At 38.8% G+C, this 16987-nt stretch overlaps 1 protein-coding gene across 1 annotated transcript in view; it reads left to right on the top strand.

Moving 5' to 3' along the window:
- The first annotated feature begins 6745 nt into the window (after positions 1–6745).
- Positions 6746–16987, top strand: part of crb2a (crumbs cell polarity complex component 2a) — a 24821-nt gene continuing 14579 nt past the window's right edge. Inside the window, exon 1 of the mRNA XM_062434852.1 lies at positions 6746–6812. Within this exon, the coding sequence (XP_062290836.1) occupies positions 6746–6812 (67 nt within the window). The remainder of the gene's footprint in view (positions 6813–16987) is intronic.

The raw sequence follows: 16987 nt of genomic DNA, 5'->3' as shown, positions 1-16987 counted from the left end.
CAAAAGCTAATGGAAACGCTATTCCTTCCCTATTCACCGCTTGCTCCCTCAGGTCTGTCTCAAAGGAGGCGCGGCCGGGGAGTCTTCAAACTCTTCCCCGAAAACAATCGCATGCATGGACACGACACGTTTCAAAAAGGACGAAAATGATCTTAACCGCTTTATTTACACGTCTGTTCATTCATATTTATTTAGAAAGACACGTTCATTTTATGTTTGCTTAGTAGTTGTGTTGTCATTTTTTCTCTTCATAGGACCTAACTTGCCTGTAAGACAGTACTGAGGGCTTAGTTGTGAAAAATTATTCCCAGAAATAGTACAGAAACTCTTTTCACAACTGCCGCTAGATGGCGCTGCGGTAGCATTGCCGCCATTTTGGACTGAAAGCGGCATCCCATTCATTCTAATTCATCACATCTACCCACCCTAATTCAGTGAATCTCAAAGTTACAACAGAGGAGCAATGTAAATGTTCCCAAAATAAGTCACCAGAAAATTGTATGACACTTACAGTATACTAGAATTACTACTGAGGGGTCACTGCTATACCTGATTTGATACCATGGCAAAACCAGAAATCCCATTCAGGACATGGTCCTGTAGGCTATTTCAACTTTTTAAATAAACATTGACAATTGAACAGAAACCTTTAGTGTTTCATCATTTAAACATACAGGCTGCATTGGGAGAAGAGTTACACATTAAATATTGGCCTGTTGCCTTCAAATAGAAAGCAAAGCTTTTTAATTAGAGAACTGCATGAAATGTCATGACACGTTGACACTACTGATAATTAAAAACACTGGTATTAGTTTCATTTTCTAAATGCTGGTTTTGATTCTTTCATCCACTTTCTAATGTGGTTATCAAGTTGTTTATAAGAATGGTTGCCAAACTGGGATCTGAAAACCACCACGGGTCATTGAGAGGGCTGCAAGGGGTTCCCAAAAGGATAAATAGATTCATTTCATTTTTATTACACTACTTCCAGGGACTGGTTCTTCTTAGAGGGGATTCTTTCAAACTAAATCCTCTCAAACATCGTTCTGTGGTCCATTGTGCATGGATCTTTTTTAGCTTGTCCAATGGTAATTTTTTACTCCCTTGAGAAGCATGGCAAAAAGTTATGTTATGTTATGCATTTTGTTTTAGCTCTGCTGCGCACTGATGTTGCAATGGAACAACCAATTATTTTTCACTCCTTATCATTGTAAGTTATTTGTTCCCAGGTAAACTAGCTTTTCATGTCAGGTATAACATGGAAACGTTTGAAATATGTTAGTGGGCTCTTGCTGTGTGGCTCCCACAGTGGTTCTGTTATGTCTGCAGGGTGGTAGCAGCAGGTACTTGGTAGCGATTTAGTTTGGAGTCAAGTGGAGTCAAAATATCATAATGCTGCCAGCAATGCAAAGATTTTCTTGACACTATGGGTACACATATTAAATCACATGAGAACATGGAATTTACAGTCATAGCTTAAATGTGGCGAAGAATGACCACCAGAGGGCAAACACAAGATGAAAGTGCATTTACAACATTTAATCATAATTCATTAACCACATTTTAAAGGCTATGATGAATAGTCTTGCTGCTGCTCACCCCTAGCACACATGAACGCTGTTACCTGTGTCATTTGCTGAAGGGAGAAATTCTCTCTGGGCTCAACTTAAGTCTGAGTAACCATATCCTGTATATAGAGATGGACAGACTAAGGTATGCCATCCATTGGTTTGCATTTGAGCCAGTTTGAAGCCCAGGTTTACTGCTTATGGTTAGCTCCATCTTTTCCGTTTGGAGCCAGGATCTTCCAAATAAGGAGTGTGCTAACAGGGCAGGTAATCAAGTCATATTAAACTTAGTTAAATATAGTCTGACTGAGTTTGAGTCCTGGAGCCAGTGGCACCAGCTCTCATTCACAGCTGTCAATCAAATCTTTTTGGAATATTTCCATATTCAAAGATTCTTGTTAACTGATTTTTTGTGAGAAAATCAGACACAAATCATTATTCAAAGAAGACGATTTATATATCTTAAAACAAATCTGGATTTTAAGAATTAGATTGACTAAAGCTAAAAAACTAAATTGTCACACAACACATAATTTTTACACACAAGAAGTGAGAGCTGTTTGTATTCTTGGAACCAAATCCTTTGTTTTCTAGTGAATTCACATTTCTGGGCTCATTTCCAAATCTAATCCCTAATACTGGAATTGATGTGAAGCAGGTAACTGCTCTGGCACCCTTCTAACACCTCGTTGTGTCTGCCAAGCTGAGGAACTACAACCTGGCAAAGCAATCTGAACTATTTTCACTCTTGCACTGGGACTGTTAAGTCTTATTAATGCATTTGCTTGGGACAAAAGTTGTTCCAATAAGCTGTCAAGCTTCACTCAGACATCAACATGAACCTTGTCTTTATTCATGGCAGGGTTAACCTGCTGGGGGCCGTGGGCAAGAACAAGCTGCTGGGTCCTTATTAATCCTCAGCCCCCCTGCCCCCCTCACTCTCTGTGCACTGTGTCCAGTAGTCTAATGCTGGAATATTACACGGCCCCAGGTTTGTTGTTGGCCAACTTGATTATTTAGGAGGTGCACCAGGTGCGCACAATATTAAATAGACATTTTTACACAGGGACCCTCTACAGAACAAGAGCCCTGGCATCAGAAAATAAAGCAGGACCCATATGCTTTCAATGGAAGTGATGGAGTAAATCCACAGTGTGTCCACACAGTCATTTAAAAGTAGATGATCAGCTTCTATTGAGCTTCATCAGTGTGAGTTAGTCATATCAAGTGATATCTGACACATTTACAGTCTTTTTAGCATCACATTCCCTCTTAGTGTTTCCCTGTTGAGCTGTGGTGGAAGTATAGTAACAAAAAGAGGAACTTTTCAGCTTCATATTAGCTTCACATCAACTTTTAAATACATGTTTACACAGAATGAGGACTGTGGATTTTGTCCTCCATCACTTACATTGTAAGTACATTATAAAGGGATCTTCTAATGGTCAGTATGAACAGGAGGAATGATTACAGTAAGAAAAACAGGTGTCAGTGTTCATTTGGGCTCCTGACTGTTGTTTTAAGACAGACTGCCAGTTTATCTGTGGAAGCAGGAAAAAAGCATAAGAGCTGGGTAAGTTAGTGAATATATCCCTGCTTATACAGTCTTAACTTCTGTCTGTGTCATTCTGAATACGGCGCAAAGAGTCACATCATGATCAGCTCATTTCATAGTAAACAGGAAACCTGTCTGTAATGCTGACACCAAAAAAATAGATTGTTCTGGACAAAACAGTACATGACCTCAAAGATGCAAGTAATGTTGTCTTTGTGATGACACAATCAATGACTAATGGATGGTGTTAAAACAACTTGTCGTTTCTGTTGCTCACACCTTCCTCCTTATCTATCACTGATTAAAAAGAAACCTCTCAAGGACAGAACAACAGTAGCCTGAGGAGTAGAGCATACATCATGCTGTACCTTCGCCTTCCTTGAATTAGTGTGCTTACTTGCTGGAGTTGGTATATTTTTTATCACTAAACTGGAGGTTCGTCACATGACAAAGGGCTGATATAATGTTTGTAGATGTGTCATGTACCACTGACCAACTTCAAATGCCAACTTGTTCACATGAAACAGGTCATGTGGAGTTAAAGTGTATAAGTCTGAATACAGCTGCATCTTCACACACACAAATGCATAATATAAAGCACTATGAATTGATGTACCCAGGTTAAAATGTCAGTGTCAATCAGTTTGTCCGGAGCAGGACATCAGGACAAGTACTGACCATCTTGCTGAGAAATCTATTGTAAATGTATGATCCACAGTGGATGACTACATAAAGAAAGGTAGTTGTGTACTCATCCAATACCATACTCAAGCAATTTGCAGGACAGCATTTATTGAAGGAAAAAGCAGAGAGAGTCCACAACCTGGATTATAGGTCCCAAATGTATTGCCCCCGATGTCACGTTTCAACTCCATCACACTGTGACAGTTATTAAAATGAGTCATGTATAACTAGTGTAGTGGTGCTGTAATGTTGTATATGTTACCACATTGAATATAACGGAGCTGAAAACATGTTTTCAGTATGTCTAAAATGTAGAATGTCATCAAAATCATTCTAACTGTAGTGACATGTGTCTGCTTGTTTGCAGTGGACATTTAAACTTTACATACTCTACAGGGTCAAATTTGACTTATGTTTAGATAGATAGATAGATAGATAGATAGATAGATAGATAGATAGATAGATAGATAGATAGATAGATAGATAGATAGATAGATAGATAGATAGATAGATAGATAGATAGATAGATAGATAGATAGATAGATAGATAGATAGATAGATAGATAGATAGATAGATAGATAGATAGATACTTTATTGTTATTGCACATAAAAATACAACCAAATTCAAAATGTATGTGCAGCTGATACACATTTTTATATATGCAAAAAAAAAAAAGAATCCAAAATTAGCATTCAAACATGTTGTTCGTCACAGTTCATCATATTCTATAAAATGTTCTCCTGGACCATAAAATAATAATTGTGAATGTTTAGATTAATCAAACATGTATTAATGACTGATGGGGAACTTATGAATGTGATTTGGTGTAGAGACTAATTATGAGTCAGAATAATTAACAGTATGTAAGGGTTAAATTCATCAGCATGTTGTTTTTCAACCAAACATTGTAATATTTTTGCCCCTCCCTAATGAATATTCCAGCCACTATCAGGTATAGTTGGTTTAGTTTGGGTCCTGACTAAGAGAGGTTATTAAAAAAACACAAAAATAAAACACAGTGTCATCCGTCAAAAAAGATGAAATTCAGCTTTTGCTGTTACACTCCCCACTGGACATTCACTTTCCTGGTAAATTATTTTATAATGTAAACTGAATAATTCTACCTGTTAATTGTTAAAACAGAGGATAGTTTCCATTAAGGAAGTTCCGACTAAAATTTAGGAGGCAGGAACTTTACAGGAACGCCCTCTCACTCTGTCCACTCAGCTGTTGTGTCTCCATAGCAGAGTAGGACCTTGATAGCACCCACTGGACTCTGGGGGTGACCTTATCATTCTGCAACAGTTTTGATCATTGTGTAATCGTTGTGCAACAGTTTTGACTGTGACGTCACCGAGGTGCATAGCAATACCCAATCAGCACCAGGTCAACCTCAAACCCCACCCAGGAATTATTCGAGGCAGGGACTCGTTTTGCCCGTGTAAAAGTTCTCTCTCTCTGTAAAAAGTCAGCTGTGTGTCTCAGGAACCTTTTCAGGATGTCTCACAACCTTATTTTGTGTGATTAAAGTCACTCTGAACTTCTGACCCAGTGCTACTTCTGGCTTGAACATCCATCTGTTTAAGTCTTGACATTCAGACAAGTCCACCCGCATGCACAATGCACTGTAGCCTGATCATGTGAGTTCATCGGTGCCAATCTCTGCGGTAGGCCGTGGGGTGTCAGGTACAGCTGGGGTTTAGGGAGGGGCAGGGGATGGAAGGAGGGACGGAGGTATGGAGGGAGTGAAGGGGAAGTCTCTTAGAGGCTAAATTGATGGATGTCTGACTGCTAAGCTCCCACACTACAAAGGAGCCACTAAAGCTGCTGAGGACACTAACGAGTCAGTGACTAAAACCTGGCCTGGATCCACTGGACTGCACAAGTGGAAACAAGGCTACAGTCTGATTGGTTCACACTAGGACATCCAGAGGATTTACCTGTAGGGTTCCTAAAATAAGGCCTGCATACATTTAATCAAAGAAGAATGTTTTAACATGAATACTTTTTTTTTGTGTGTGTGTGTTTTTGAAAATCTGTGAATACAGTCAAATCAACAGTCCAGCAGTAACTTAATGTTTTGATCATTTCAATTAGTTACGCACTTACGTAATTCTGAACTGCAGAACTAATAAAAAAAAATACATTGGATTTATATTGTTATGAAAAGTTAAAGGACAGGGATAATCATTCAAACATTTCAGTGTGAGAATGGCACATTTGTATCTTATATTTATCTTTAGTTTGTGATTATCTTTATTAAATGTTTCTAACTTCACTGTATCTGTATCTTAATTATTTAACTGTATTTATGTATGTAACTATGTTTTATTTTATATAATTTTATTTTTCCTAATATTTTCTTTATTTATATATTTTCTTTTCTTTTCTTTTACCTTATATTGTTTGTGTTGCTGTTAATGTCTCTCGACACCATTCCTCCTCAATAGTCTAAAATAAAGGTTAATAATAATAATAAATATTATTACATAATAATGAAATGTGTAATATATTATTATACCATACATACCCATATTTGCACAGGTTAAGTTAATGAAGTACTTTTCCAAAACTAATTCAGTCACTTCACTTGGTCCTTCAGGGTGGGTGGGGGTGGGGGGGGCCTCAGTATTAGGTGTTAATCCAGCTCATGTTTTCTTGTCGTCTCTCGGCTCTCATGGCTGATTACACTCTGTGAGTCCAGAGCAGGGAGGGCTGTCTGTTAGAGTCCAGTGCTGCTCTCATTAGCAGCCAGGCATGTGCAGGGTGTAGCATGCCAGCCTCTAAACACAGGACCAGGACAACAGCAACACAGCCAGGAGCGCCTTCATCAGACAGCAGCATGTTAGCCCTTTAGGACTTCTTCACTTCTCTTTTTTTTCCCCCCTTCATATTACCTAGTGGTTGTGTAGGGACCCAGGTCAGTGGTTTTAACCATGGAGCTGGGGAGAGTTCATATAAATCTAAAGACTCTGCTGCTGACCATGATGATGTTCAAATGGGGTGAGTAGAGAGACAGTGTGAAGGTTTTTATTTTATTTTGGATGATCATTTCTGTGTAATTGTACTTAAAGTATTGAAGTAAATGTCTGGGTGTAAATTCTAAAGGCGACTCATACTGTATGTGGCTACTTGTTGGAGTTAGTGTGTAATCCCTCTTCTGTGAAATCAACAGGTTACATGGAAATAGTTATTACAAGGACATAAATATCCACAGACTTGCTTTTTAATTATAGGAACAAACTACTACAGTATGCTGACTGACTCAAAAATAAATATTACTGCTGGTCTTTTTGCATTTTTATTGGATAGTCTAGTCTTAGTCTAACAGTAACCACAACAGGTCTCAGGAATGTCATCAGTGCTCTCAGAGATGCTGCTCCATGAATGGTGCACAAGTGGGTTTAGGGAGGTGCTTAATGAGTTGTTTTGTGCCTCCACTATATTAACAGACTCAAATAGACGGGGACAAGTTGGGGGTGCTTTGTCAATTTCAACAGAACAATGACCAGGGGGGGACTGACTCATTTCCAGTAACTTTTCACAATATCGGAAAAAATCAATTCATTAACATTAGTGACTGATTTATGATTGGCTGGTTGATTGTAGAGGGTGGGGCTTCAAGGACATAAATCCTATCCGTTATTTGTAGTTTTTGCAAGTTCTTTCTGTCAGATTTGACACATGACTGGTTCAGAATCAGAGGCAGCGCTCATCAGTCATGCATACTCAAACAGAGCAAACAGGAATGAGAGCTGCTGAGAGAAGCTCAACCATATCTGTCTGAATGGAAGTGCAGAATGAGGTCAAACACTGTCACTGGAAGCTTAGATATATAAATATATTTTATATACCGTTTTGAAGTAAAGATCCATGAAGTTGAAGAGGAGAGTTCTGTGTTAACTGTTTAAAAATATAGATTTTATTTAGAAGTCAGCCAGAATTTCTTGGTGTTACTTTAGTACAAACTCTCTGAACTGTATGAAAGCAGGAACTCTTTTAATGTCATGTAAAGTACTGTAGATCATACTGACTGGAACTGTGAGAACAGATAACATGAAACATTTGTGCTGTTTTTCCACACATTGTCCATGTTTAACATCAGTTTGATCGGTCCATACAATATTCCTGTTTTTCTTGTTTTTTTTAAAAAATTGTCAATTGTCACTTAAATTCTTATGACATTCTGCTCTTATAAAGTACTCAAACTACTTGACAAATACTTGCATGTTGTGTTACTCAATTCCCTAAAACATACCAAAACCACAGCCCACTTGTAAAACACTGCTCCATAGTGACCAAAATCTACCCAGAGTACCTTCAAGTTTGATTCATGTGGGGCAGTAGTGGAAGACTGATTCAGATCCTTTACTTAAATAAAAGTGCCAATATAGAAATGCAAAAATACTCTATTACAAGTCCTGGAAATACCTAGTACAGTAATAGTACATAAGTATTATGAGTGATGTAGTTAAAGTATTACAGTAAAAAGTACATACAGCAGCATGTTACTGTTGTAGCTGTAACTGGTTTCATCTTTAACAATGTGTTGTATTTTAAAAGCTTGTTATATTATCCATTGTGTCAAACCCTAAATGTAGTGGAGTAGAAAAAACAATATTTCCCTCTGAGATGTAGAAAGTAGCATCACATGGAAATACTCAAATAATGTAACTACATTTGTACTTGACTAAAATATACTCAGTTACTGTCCATGATTTTCCACCTTTACACATTATATTAGATAGATAAGATTAACCAAAAAAAAACAGTCCCAGATACACACACACACACACACACACACACACACACACACACACACACACACACACACACACACACACACACACACACACACCCACACACACACATTCTGTACCTACTAATGGACACTATGGAAGCAACTTTTTCAGTCCCAATATCAGTTCCGATATCTAGGCTTCAGGTATCGGCTAATACTGAGTACCGATCCCAAACCAGTGTTTGGAGGAGACTGGGATCATTCTTTTATGAGTGAGGCATCGCATCAAGCTCGACTTAAACATTGCTTCTCTAACTTTGGAAAACAAATTTAACAAATAAATACATAGATATTAAAAATAATGGTATTTGATACCAGATTGGTCCATTGTCACCAATACCTGATCCAGCCATTTGAGTCAGTATCAGACTGATATCTGCTATCAGTATTGGTGTCTGTGCATATGTAATGAACACTACCAGGGTCTATATTTTATAAGGAGTTGGAATCTTTCCTGCAGTTTAAAAACCACTGCACATGTTTCTGCTCAGTGAAGCGGCAGCAGGTACTGTTTGCCTTGAATATGTGCTTGATGAAATACGATTAGCAAACACAATATGTTATGTACAAACCAAAAACATCATGTGTCTGTGATGAGCTCCAATGACTAACTGTTCATGTTTGTATTGAAAGGAACTGGGTGACTCTTTTATTACAACACTCTGCACTTAATGTGTTTTAAGACACTTTTCAATCAACAAAAAATAGATTAGCTGCTAATCTGTCTCAGAGGGAGGTCAGCGACAATAGACAGTGAGATTATTGCAGATTAATGAATGATATCATTGAGATGGGGAATGTGTGTGCTTGTATGTGTGTGTGTACACTGGATGGTGGTTGTGTTTGTGAGTCGGTGTGATGTGGTCCTGTAACTGAGCTGTAGATCTGAGAAGAACAGGCTTGTGTTTGAAAGATAACATCTTTATTGGACAGTTGATAACAGACAGGGAGACAGGAGACATGGCGTGCGTCTTAGTCTCTCAGCTACAGGGCGCTCTGGCTGTGACTTTATTAATTGTGTCAGGTGAATGACACACCTGTCCTGGCTGTCACTGTGTGACCTGCTTCCCCAGTGTCTCGTCTGACAGCTACATATGGCGATCAACCTTGTGTGCGTATTCTGTGGATTACATTGAATGATGGACAGGTTGTAATGTTGTGTATGTCTGGGTTCCTGTTTAGTTTAAAATGTTCTAGTTTCAAATCTGATGTAAGAAATAAAAGAACAATAGCAGCAATCAACGGGTTATTGAATCCAACCTGCATGACATCTGCAGATTTGTTCTTTTAAATACTTTTTTTAGTTTTTACTTTTTTAACTCGGAAACTGGGAATATATGACATGCAAAATCTACTGTATCTGTTTGTCCTGTGCTTCGGTACTTTGCAGTGTATCTGCAGTTAGTGAGAACAGGTTTTGTTTTTGTGTTTTTGTTGTTCTTGTTTTTTTGGCGGGGGGGCGGGGTGATGGTACCAAAGCTGGTAACCTCACTGTGAGTTAAGACCCTCTAAAACCACAATTCCTCACATTAAACTAATGAAACAAGTGAACACATATTAATCAGTGAGATTTAGGGCGCACTCACACTAGGGCCAGTTGTTCCGTACCATGCTGAAGCACGGATGTCCCCCCTCCCCTGTCCCCCGCTGGCCCGCACTCACATTACCTCAAACCCAAGTGTACTCAAGCACGGTTACCTCCCACACGTTGCGCAAAAACATATAGACAGTTTACTCTCATAAAACATGCACAGCAGCACAGGTGTGTGTTTGCATGCTGTGCGCCGGTAAAACACAACACAGCTGATCAATTAACACAACGCATTATGATTCAAAAGTGCAAGCTTGTTCTTCTGAGTCCTGCCTGTGTAGTATGCAGTACTAGATACTAGTGTAAAAAAGACTCTGTAAAAGCAGACGTACTGATTCAACTCTTTACTCCAGTAAAAGTAAGACTTAGTTTAATGACTTAGAAGTCACCAAATGACTTTAACGAATTTCGTTAGTTTATATGATACAGATTAGTAAAACATTACTTTTATGAGGGTTACAGTCACAGACAATAAACTTAGCATTTCATAATTGTGGTAGCAGCGGTGCAGCAGATGTAATGAAGTCCACGCAGCACGCAAACTAATATTAAGCCTATAGCCAATTCATTATAATGTTGATGGACATAAATTGAGTTCTTTTGCCTTAATAATGATACAATAATACACAAAAAATGGTCGGATTGGGAACATATATATGCATAATGTCTCCACGTTGCATTTAGTGTTGCTTGAAATGACCAGGGCTCAGCTAGTGTTGCCTTTTAAAAATCGTCGATTTCCCGGGATTCCTGGAAAATTGGCTTCTTTTCCCGGGATTTAAAATGTTTTATTTTCGGGAAAAATATGAATCCCTAGTGCGCATGCGTGACCAAGTGTACCGTGCCTAAGCACACCTCTTCCAAGCGTACCGTACCAGGGAAATGTACCGTACTCAAGCACGGTACACTTGCACTCACACTAGCCAAATAATCCAGATTTTAGGGGGCAAACGTGCTTGTGCACGGTACAATTGCCTATTGTGAGTGCGCCCTTAGAGGTGTTGGTAGTTGTATTTGTGAACTTTGGACAGTCTTTATGCTAAGCTAGCCTAACTACATCCTGAAGAAAGCAAATAAGCATATTTCTGAAAATGTTGTAATGTCCTTTATCTTTATATGCCCATATAGTGATTGCTACTAAGCTTTTTTGTAGAAATGTTGTAAATATAAGCATTATGTTATGTTATTTTCAAGTTGGAGATTAAATCTTGTTGGCCATGTTCACAATATTCCCTAAAGTTCACCTCCACTCAAAAATGTGTTTTTCTTCTTCTTCCTTCAGTTGGATGTTGTTCTCTGTGCAGAATGATGTATGTACAGAGTTTGTTTCAAATCCATCTACTGAAGGAGGAAAGTTTCTCTATGCTCTTTAAAAATCCCATTTTAATTTACAAGCATGATGTGTGACATAGTGTGGAAGCCAGTCATGATCCAGTATGTAACATACACAAGAGTGATGTGGAAACTTGAAGCCTCCAGTGCACAAACACTGAGAATGTAGAGAGAAAGTAGGAGTCCTTTTGTGCCCATCAGGAAAACTTCTGAATGAACTATATTTGCATATTCATAGATTATTGAATTTTTAATCAGGGAAAATGAGAAGATGCCATTTTAAAGATTTTTAAAGTGTGAATTTTACTGTTCAGAAAACTTATATCAGACACACATTATTGTTCGAAGCAGAGTATATTTATGCTTTCACACATGCCCTGAGTCAAATCAGTCAATTTATATAAACTTGGTTCTAAACACCATATCTGATAACCCTAACTTGACTCATTTGACTAATAAAGCACTTTGAGCTGCATTTCTTGTATGAAAGGTGCTGTACAAATAAAGTTACTATTCATTTATAATCTACAGTCACCCCAGCATAGGTCATTTTGCATAAAGTTTTGTGAATCACCACTAAACAGCATGGGTGAAATGCTGTAACATGCTCAACTATCACTGTAGCGCCACCTACGGTGTTATTCCACTATTACTAAATCCTGGGAATTCTGACAAGCATTCCAAACGCCAACTTTGATGAGGTTCTTGGTAAGAAATAAGAGGTCAAAGTTACAGTAGAAGAAAAGTATGTGAAAAAGAATATGGTGACAGAGCAGACACACGCTAGAGGTTGAAGCTTGAAGCTGTAATCTGTGCAGGTATCCTGCCACCCTGGAGATTAGAGGAGCAAGGGGATTGGCCCAAAGAGGCCCGAGGGATTACAACATGGAAAGGCTGTGGAGGTCAGGGAGGCCATCAAACCTGCTCGGGTAAAAGAGGGGGGAGGGAAAGTAGGATGAAGACTTTGGGGGTTGGATAAGTGAAATGGTGAAGAGAGAACGGGTGTGTACGATGAAAGCCAAAGACTGAAGATTTAAATACTCAAAAAAAAAAAAAAAAAAAATACAATTACTATCACAGAAAAGGCTGATAATATATTGAATAGTGAATAGTACAAACTTAAAAAAAAAAAAAAATTATTAGTGTGGATTTGGAACAATGGAACATCATACTTTTATCAGTTGGAGGGGTGTGGGGTGGGGTGAATAAGAAAAATCACTTATATTAAAGTCAGGCTTTTATTTCTGATTTCCTCTGTTTGTTAAGTATATTTGGTTATATTTTAATATGAAGCATCCTTGTTTTCTAAACTGTCTCTAATTTCTGGTTAGCTCTCTGTTGGCTTAAGTGGGGATAAACAAATTTAATCGTGCGGACTGAATGAATCAATTTTGATAGTGAAATGAATCATCAGGATTGTAATGAGAACTCAACAGGCAGTAGTGGCAGTGGGTTGGTGATTGGGGGGAGACTACAATGTGGAAGATAGAACTATGTCTCGACACAAAGATCACATATGTTTGTGTCACAGTTTGACAAAGGTTACCTAACACTAAAAGAACAGATTCACAGTTTTTCAAGTCTGCCATATGAACAGTAAAGAGGTTTTCCTCTCTGTAATCATTCCTCCTGTTCATACTGACTATTAACAGATCTCCTTCAAATGTACTTTCAATGGAAGTGATGGAGGACTAAATCCACAGTGTGTCCACACAGTCATTTAAAAGTAGATGATCAGCTTCTATTGAGCTTCATCAGTGTGAGTTAGTCATATCAAGTGATATCTGACACATTTACAGTCTTTTTAGCATCAGATTGCCTCTTAGTGTTTCCCTGTTGAGCTGTGGTGGAAGTATAGTAACAAAAAGAGGAACTTTGGTACTAAAAACAATAACGTTGAAACATAGAAGATGAAGATTTGACTCATTTGGACAAGGACTGCGGTTCTCTAACCATGTTTGTCCCAAAAGCACTTAAGCTAAGTTTCTTATCAGGCAAGCAAAGGATCACCTCAGCACTCAGTTAACATGTTTATCCTGGTCTCCTTACATCAAGGCTACTTGAAACTAATCTTGAAGCCCCTGACAGCCACCTGGGACTCTTATTATCTACAGGTGGCTAAAACTCTCCTGTTCAAACACAGTTAGTGTCTACAGTTCAGAGGGACAATTGGAAATGACAACCTTCTGCTTCAAAGGGCAGCGCCGGGCCACGGTTGTAAAGCTGAACTGTGTCTAGTTGGCAGGCCTAAGACTGGCTGCTAAAGAGCATATTAGTTTTATCATAAGCCTGACTGTTTTCAACCATAGCACACAAAATGATAAACCACGTTATGGGGTTTGGAATTGATAATACACTCTTGCTTCTAACTGGAGTGTGTTCAACTGTAATATCGTGATACGAGCTGTTTGCAGTTCCACCATCAGATTTACAGTTCAGTGGTTAAATGTTGAACTCCTTTAAAACGTGCCGCAGTGCCACAGTCTATCCAATCATTCAGTCCAATCAGCTTTCATCATGACACTAAATCCATGGTCTCCATATGTACAGAGAGCAAGAACTACATTGATTGTTGATGTGCTTGCTCATTCAATGGTGTAGTATGGTGGCAACACTGATTTGAACTTTTCTTGTTATATACATAATTTAAAAACACATTTTTTGGCCTTTTTGCCTTTATTCAACAGCCAACAGTGCAGAGACAGACAGGAGACAGAGAGAAAGGACTACAACTAAGGTCCAACCAGGGACACTGCAGTTACAGACTACCAGGACGCCCTAAACACAATATATTTAGTTAAACAGCATAATGAGATTATTTCTTATTACAAACAGAATGTATTCTGAGGTGTCCAATTACTTGTGGTTAAGACACACCTCATTATAAGAATATACTTGCAATTTTTCTTGGTAATAACATGGGTATTTTTGTTTTTCTTACCCCTGCGCTGCATCAAACCTGATCTTATTTGACTCTCACAAATAAATAATGCCACGTAATTAGGTATTAAAGTATTATTTCAAACCACAGTCAGAATTATACATGGACTTAGTGGATTTAGTGGATGGAATCATAGTCAGTATGACTACTGCTGTAATTGGGATATCTGTCTGCATGCCGTTGGGAAGGATTCCATGGTGATCAGTGGCTGTGACTGACCGAAGAAGGTTTCAGAATTCAAATACATACAACTGTTAGCTCTGGACAAGAAGAGACTTGATCTTACTGTGATTGTACATACAGTATTTGAGTGTGGTCATAGTCTGCAGTTGTTAATAGACAGGTCACTGGCAATGGTCTTACCTTTCACAGGTTTGTTTTGACTTGTTAAAAGAGTCCTACAACAGATTTAGCACTGCACTCCTATTGCTCCTATTGATTCATGATGGACAGGTTTTTAGTTAAAGTATAAAAGTATGCCTTTTTTTACTCCTATATTTCCATGTCCCCCCCCCCCCCCCAATTCAATATGTTCAGCATACGATGCATCCAGACAGTTTGTTCAGGCATGTCTGAGATTCTTAACATAGGAGATGAAAGGCTGCCAGGAATCAATAGAACTTATCTGAGGAGCCTCTCAGAGTGAACCGGATCTTTTCTTGATCCAAGAACTACATGAGATCCCTGATCCCTAAGTGAGCGTGAAAGGGTGGCTTGTCATTTCCCTCCACTGTAAAAGGATCAACTGTCTAGCAATTAAAGTAGCAAATGCTATTGCGTTTTGCTTATGTACGAGGAGGTCACCACTGGTGATTTCCTGTTACACATTTAAGCCCAATTAACTGTCTTGAAGGTTTTGAAGTCATGTGATTGTATTAGTATTTTTAGTTATTATTATTATTAATAATAGTAGTAGTAGTGATAGTAGTAGTAGTAGTAGTAGTAGTATCTCATGTTCTGAACTCCTCTGCCATGGTAATGATAGGAGGGACACAGTGGTGTTAAACCTTGTGTTGACCTTTTCAATGGGTCAACAAAAAAAACTGTCAAAATATGGATGATATTGGTTTGACCTCTCTTTTACTCCTAGAAAAACTCAATGACGGCCAACTTTTGCAACAAATAATGAGAGTGACTATCTTTCGCACTAGTAGTTTATCTCATTAAGTATTCTCTGTTTTTCTGCCCCCCTTCCTCTTCTCCATAGCTTCCGTCACTGTTAATATCTTCCGCTTCAGTGAGAATTTGGAAACAGAACACTGATCAAAGTGTTGGGGGCTGGGAGGCTGGGAGTGGTGGATGGGGAGTTGAGATTGGCCTAATAAAAGGAATGTGGACAGATTCCAAAGAGACCTCATGGCATTGGCTGATGAGAGGAGACAGCGTATGTATTGTAAATCCTCACAAAACTACCCCACCCCCTCTGACAGTGTTCTGGTCCACTTTGACATACAGAATGGCCACACATGCTCAGAGTCGTTATTCATGGTGGATGATGCACAGTACTCTCATTATCTGCACATTGAAACAACGAACACAATTATATCTAATAAAGAAACAGCTTGTTGGGCTGACCCAACATTCATTAACACTGGAGCTTGTGCCCAGTTCCAGTAGTGGCCCCCAGAGTCTATGGATGAACCGAGAGAAAATAGGCCCCTGGGCAAAGACCAAGCAGTGACTGCCATGACTTGAGGCTGACGTCAATACATAAGTATCTTAAAGGGCAATACCAATGATGGCCACTAGATGCTCCAACTGACTCCCATTCAAAAAGCCTAAACTGACAAAATGAGTCAGTGTGCCTTTAATATGCCCTTTAATATGTGTGCTGGTGGTCACTTAGGAAATTATGGCTCCATCGATAACATTTGAAGACTTGTAGTAGCTTTGATGTCTGCTGGGTGTTGATTGACAGCTGTGATTGACAGTTAGCTCACTTGCTGCTCTCCCTGGCTCTGGAACTTGCACTCAGTTAGACTATTGTCGCAATATTTCACCAAATTTAATTTTACATAGTAACAATACCTGTACCATTAGCATACTTGAGTTAAAATAGCTGTGACCTAAGATGTTAGCCCAAGTGTGCAGTGCTCAGCATTAGCTTGGGTCTGAATAAAGTAAGTTGGTAAAACTTTATTTGCATTGACATCAGCACACAAAGAATACAAGAATACATACAGACATCACATACAAACACAGAAAGCATACAGCAACCAGTCATCACTCAGAGCACACACAATTGAAGTTAGCGAAAGCCATGGAAAAGCCAACCTAACAAAGTAGGTTTTCAAATGTTTAAAACAGTCAATAGACCCAGCTGATCTAATGAAAGGGGGTCGGCTGTTCCAAAGTCTGGGTGCCAGGGCAGCAGAAGCACAGTTTCCTTGGGTTAGGCACGTGGTATTGCCAACAGGTTTTGGTTGGATGACCTAAATGACCGCCTGGTAGCGTAAGAGCTTAGTAGTTTGGAAATGTAGGTCGACACTAAACGGTGTTGGGCCTTAAAACAA

Source organism: Scomber scombrus, chromosome 15, assembly GCF_963691925.1.
Source record: "Scomber scombrus chromosome 15, fScoSco1.1, whole genome shotgun sequence".
In the NCBI taxonomy this organism is placed as follows: domain Eukaryota; kingdom Metazoa; phylum Chordata; class Actinopteri; order Scombriformes; family Scombridae; genus Scomber; species Scomber scombrus.
This window is presented reverse-complemented; position numbering and strand designations above follow the sequence as displayed.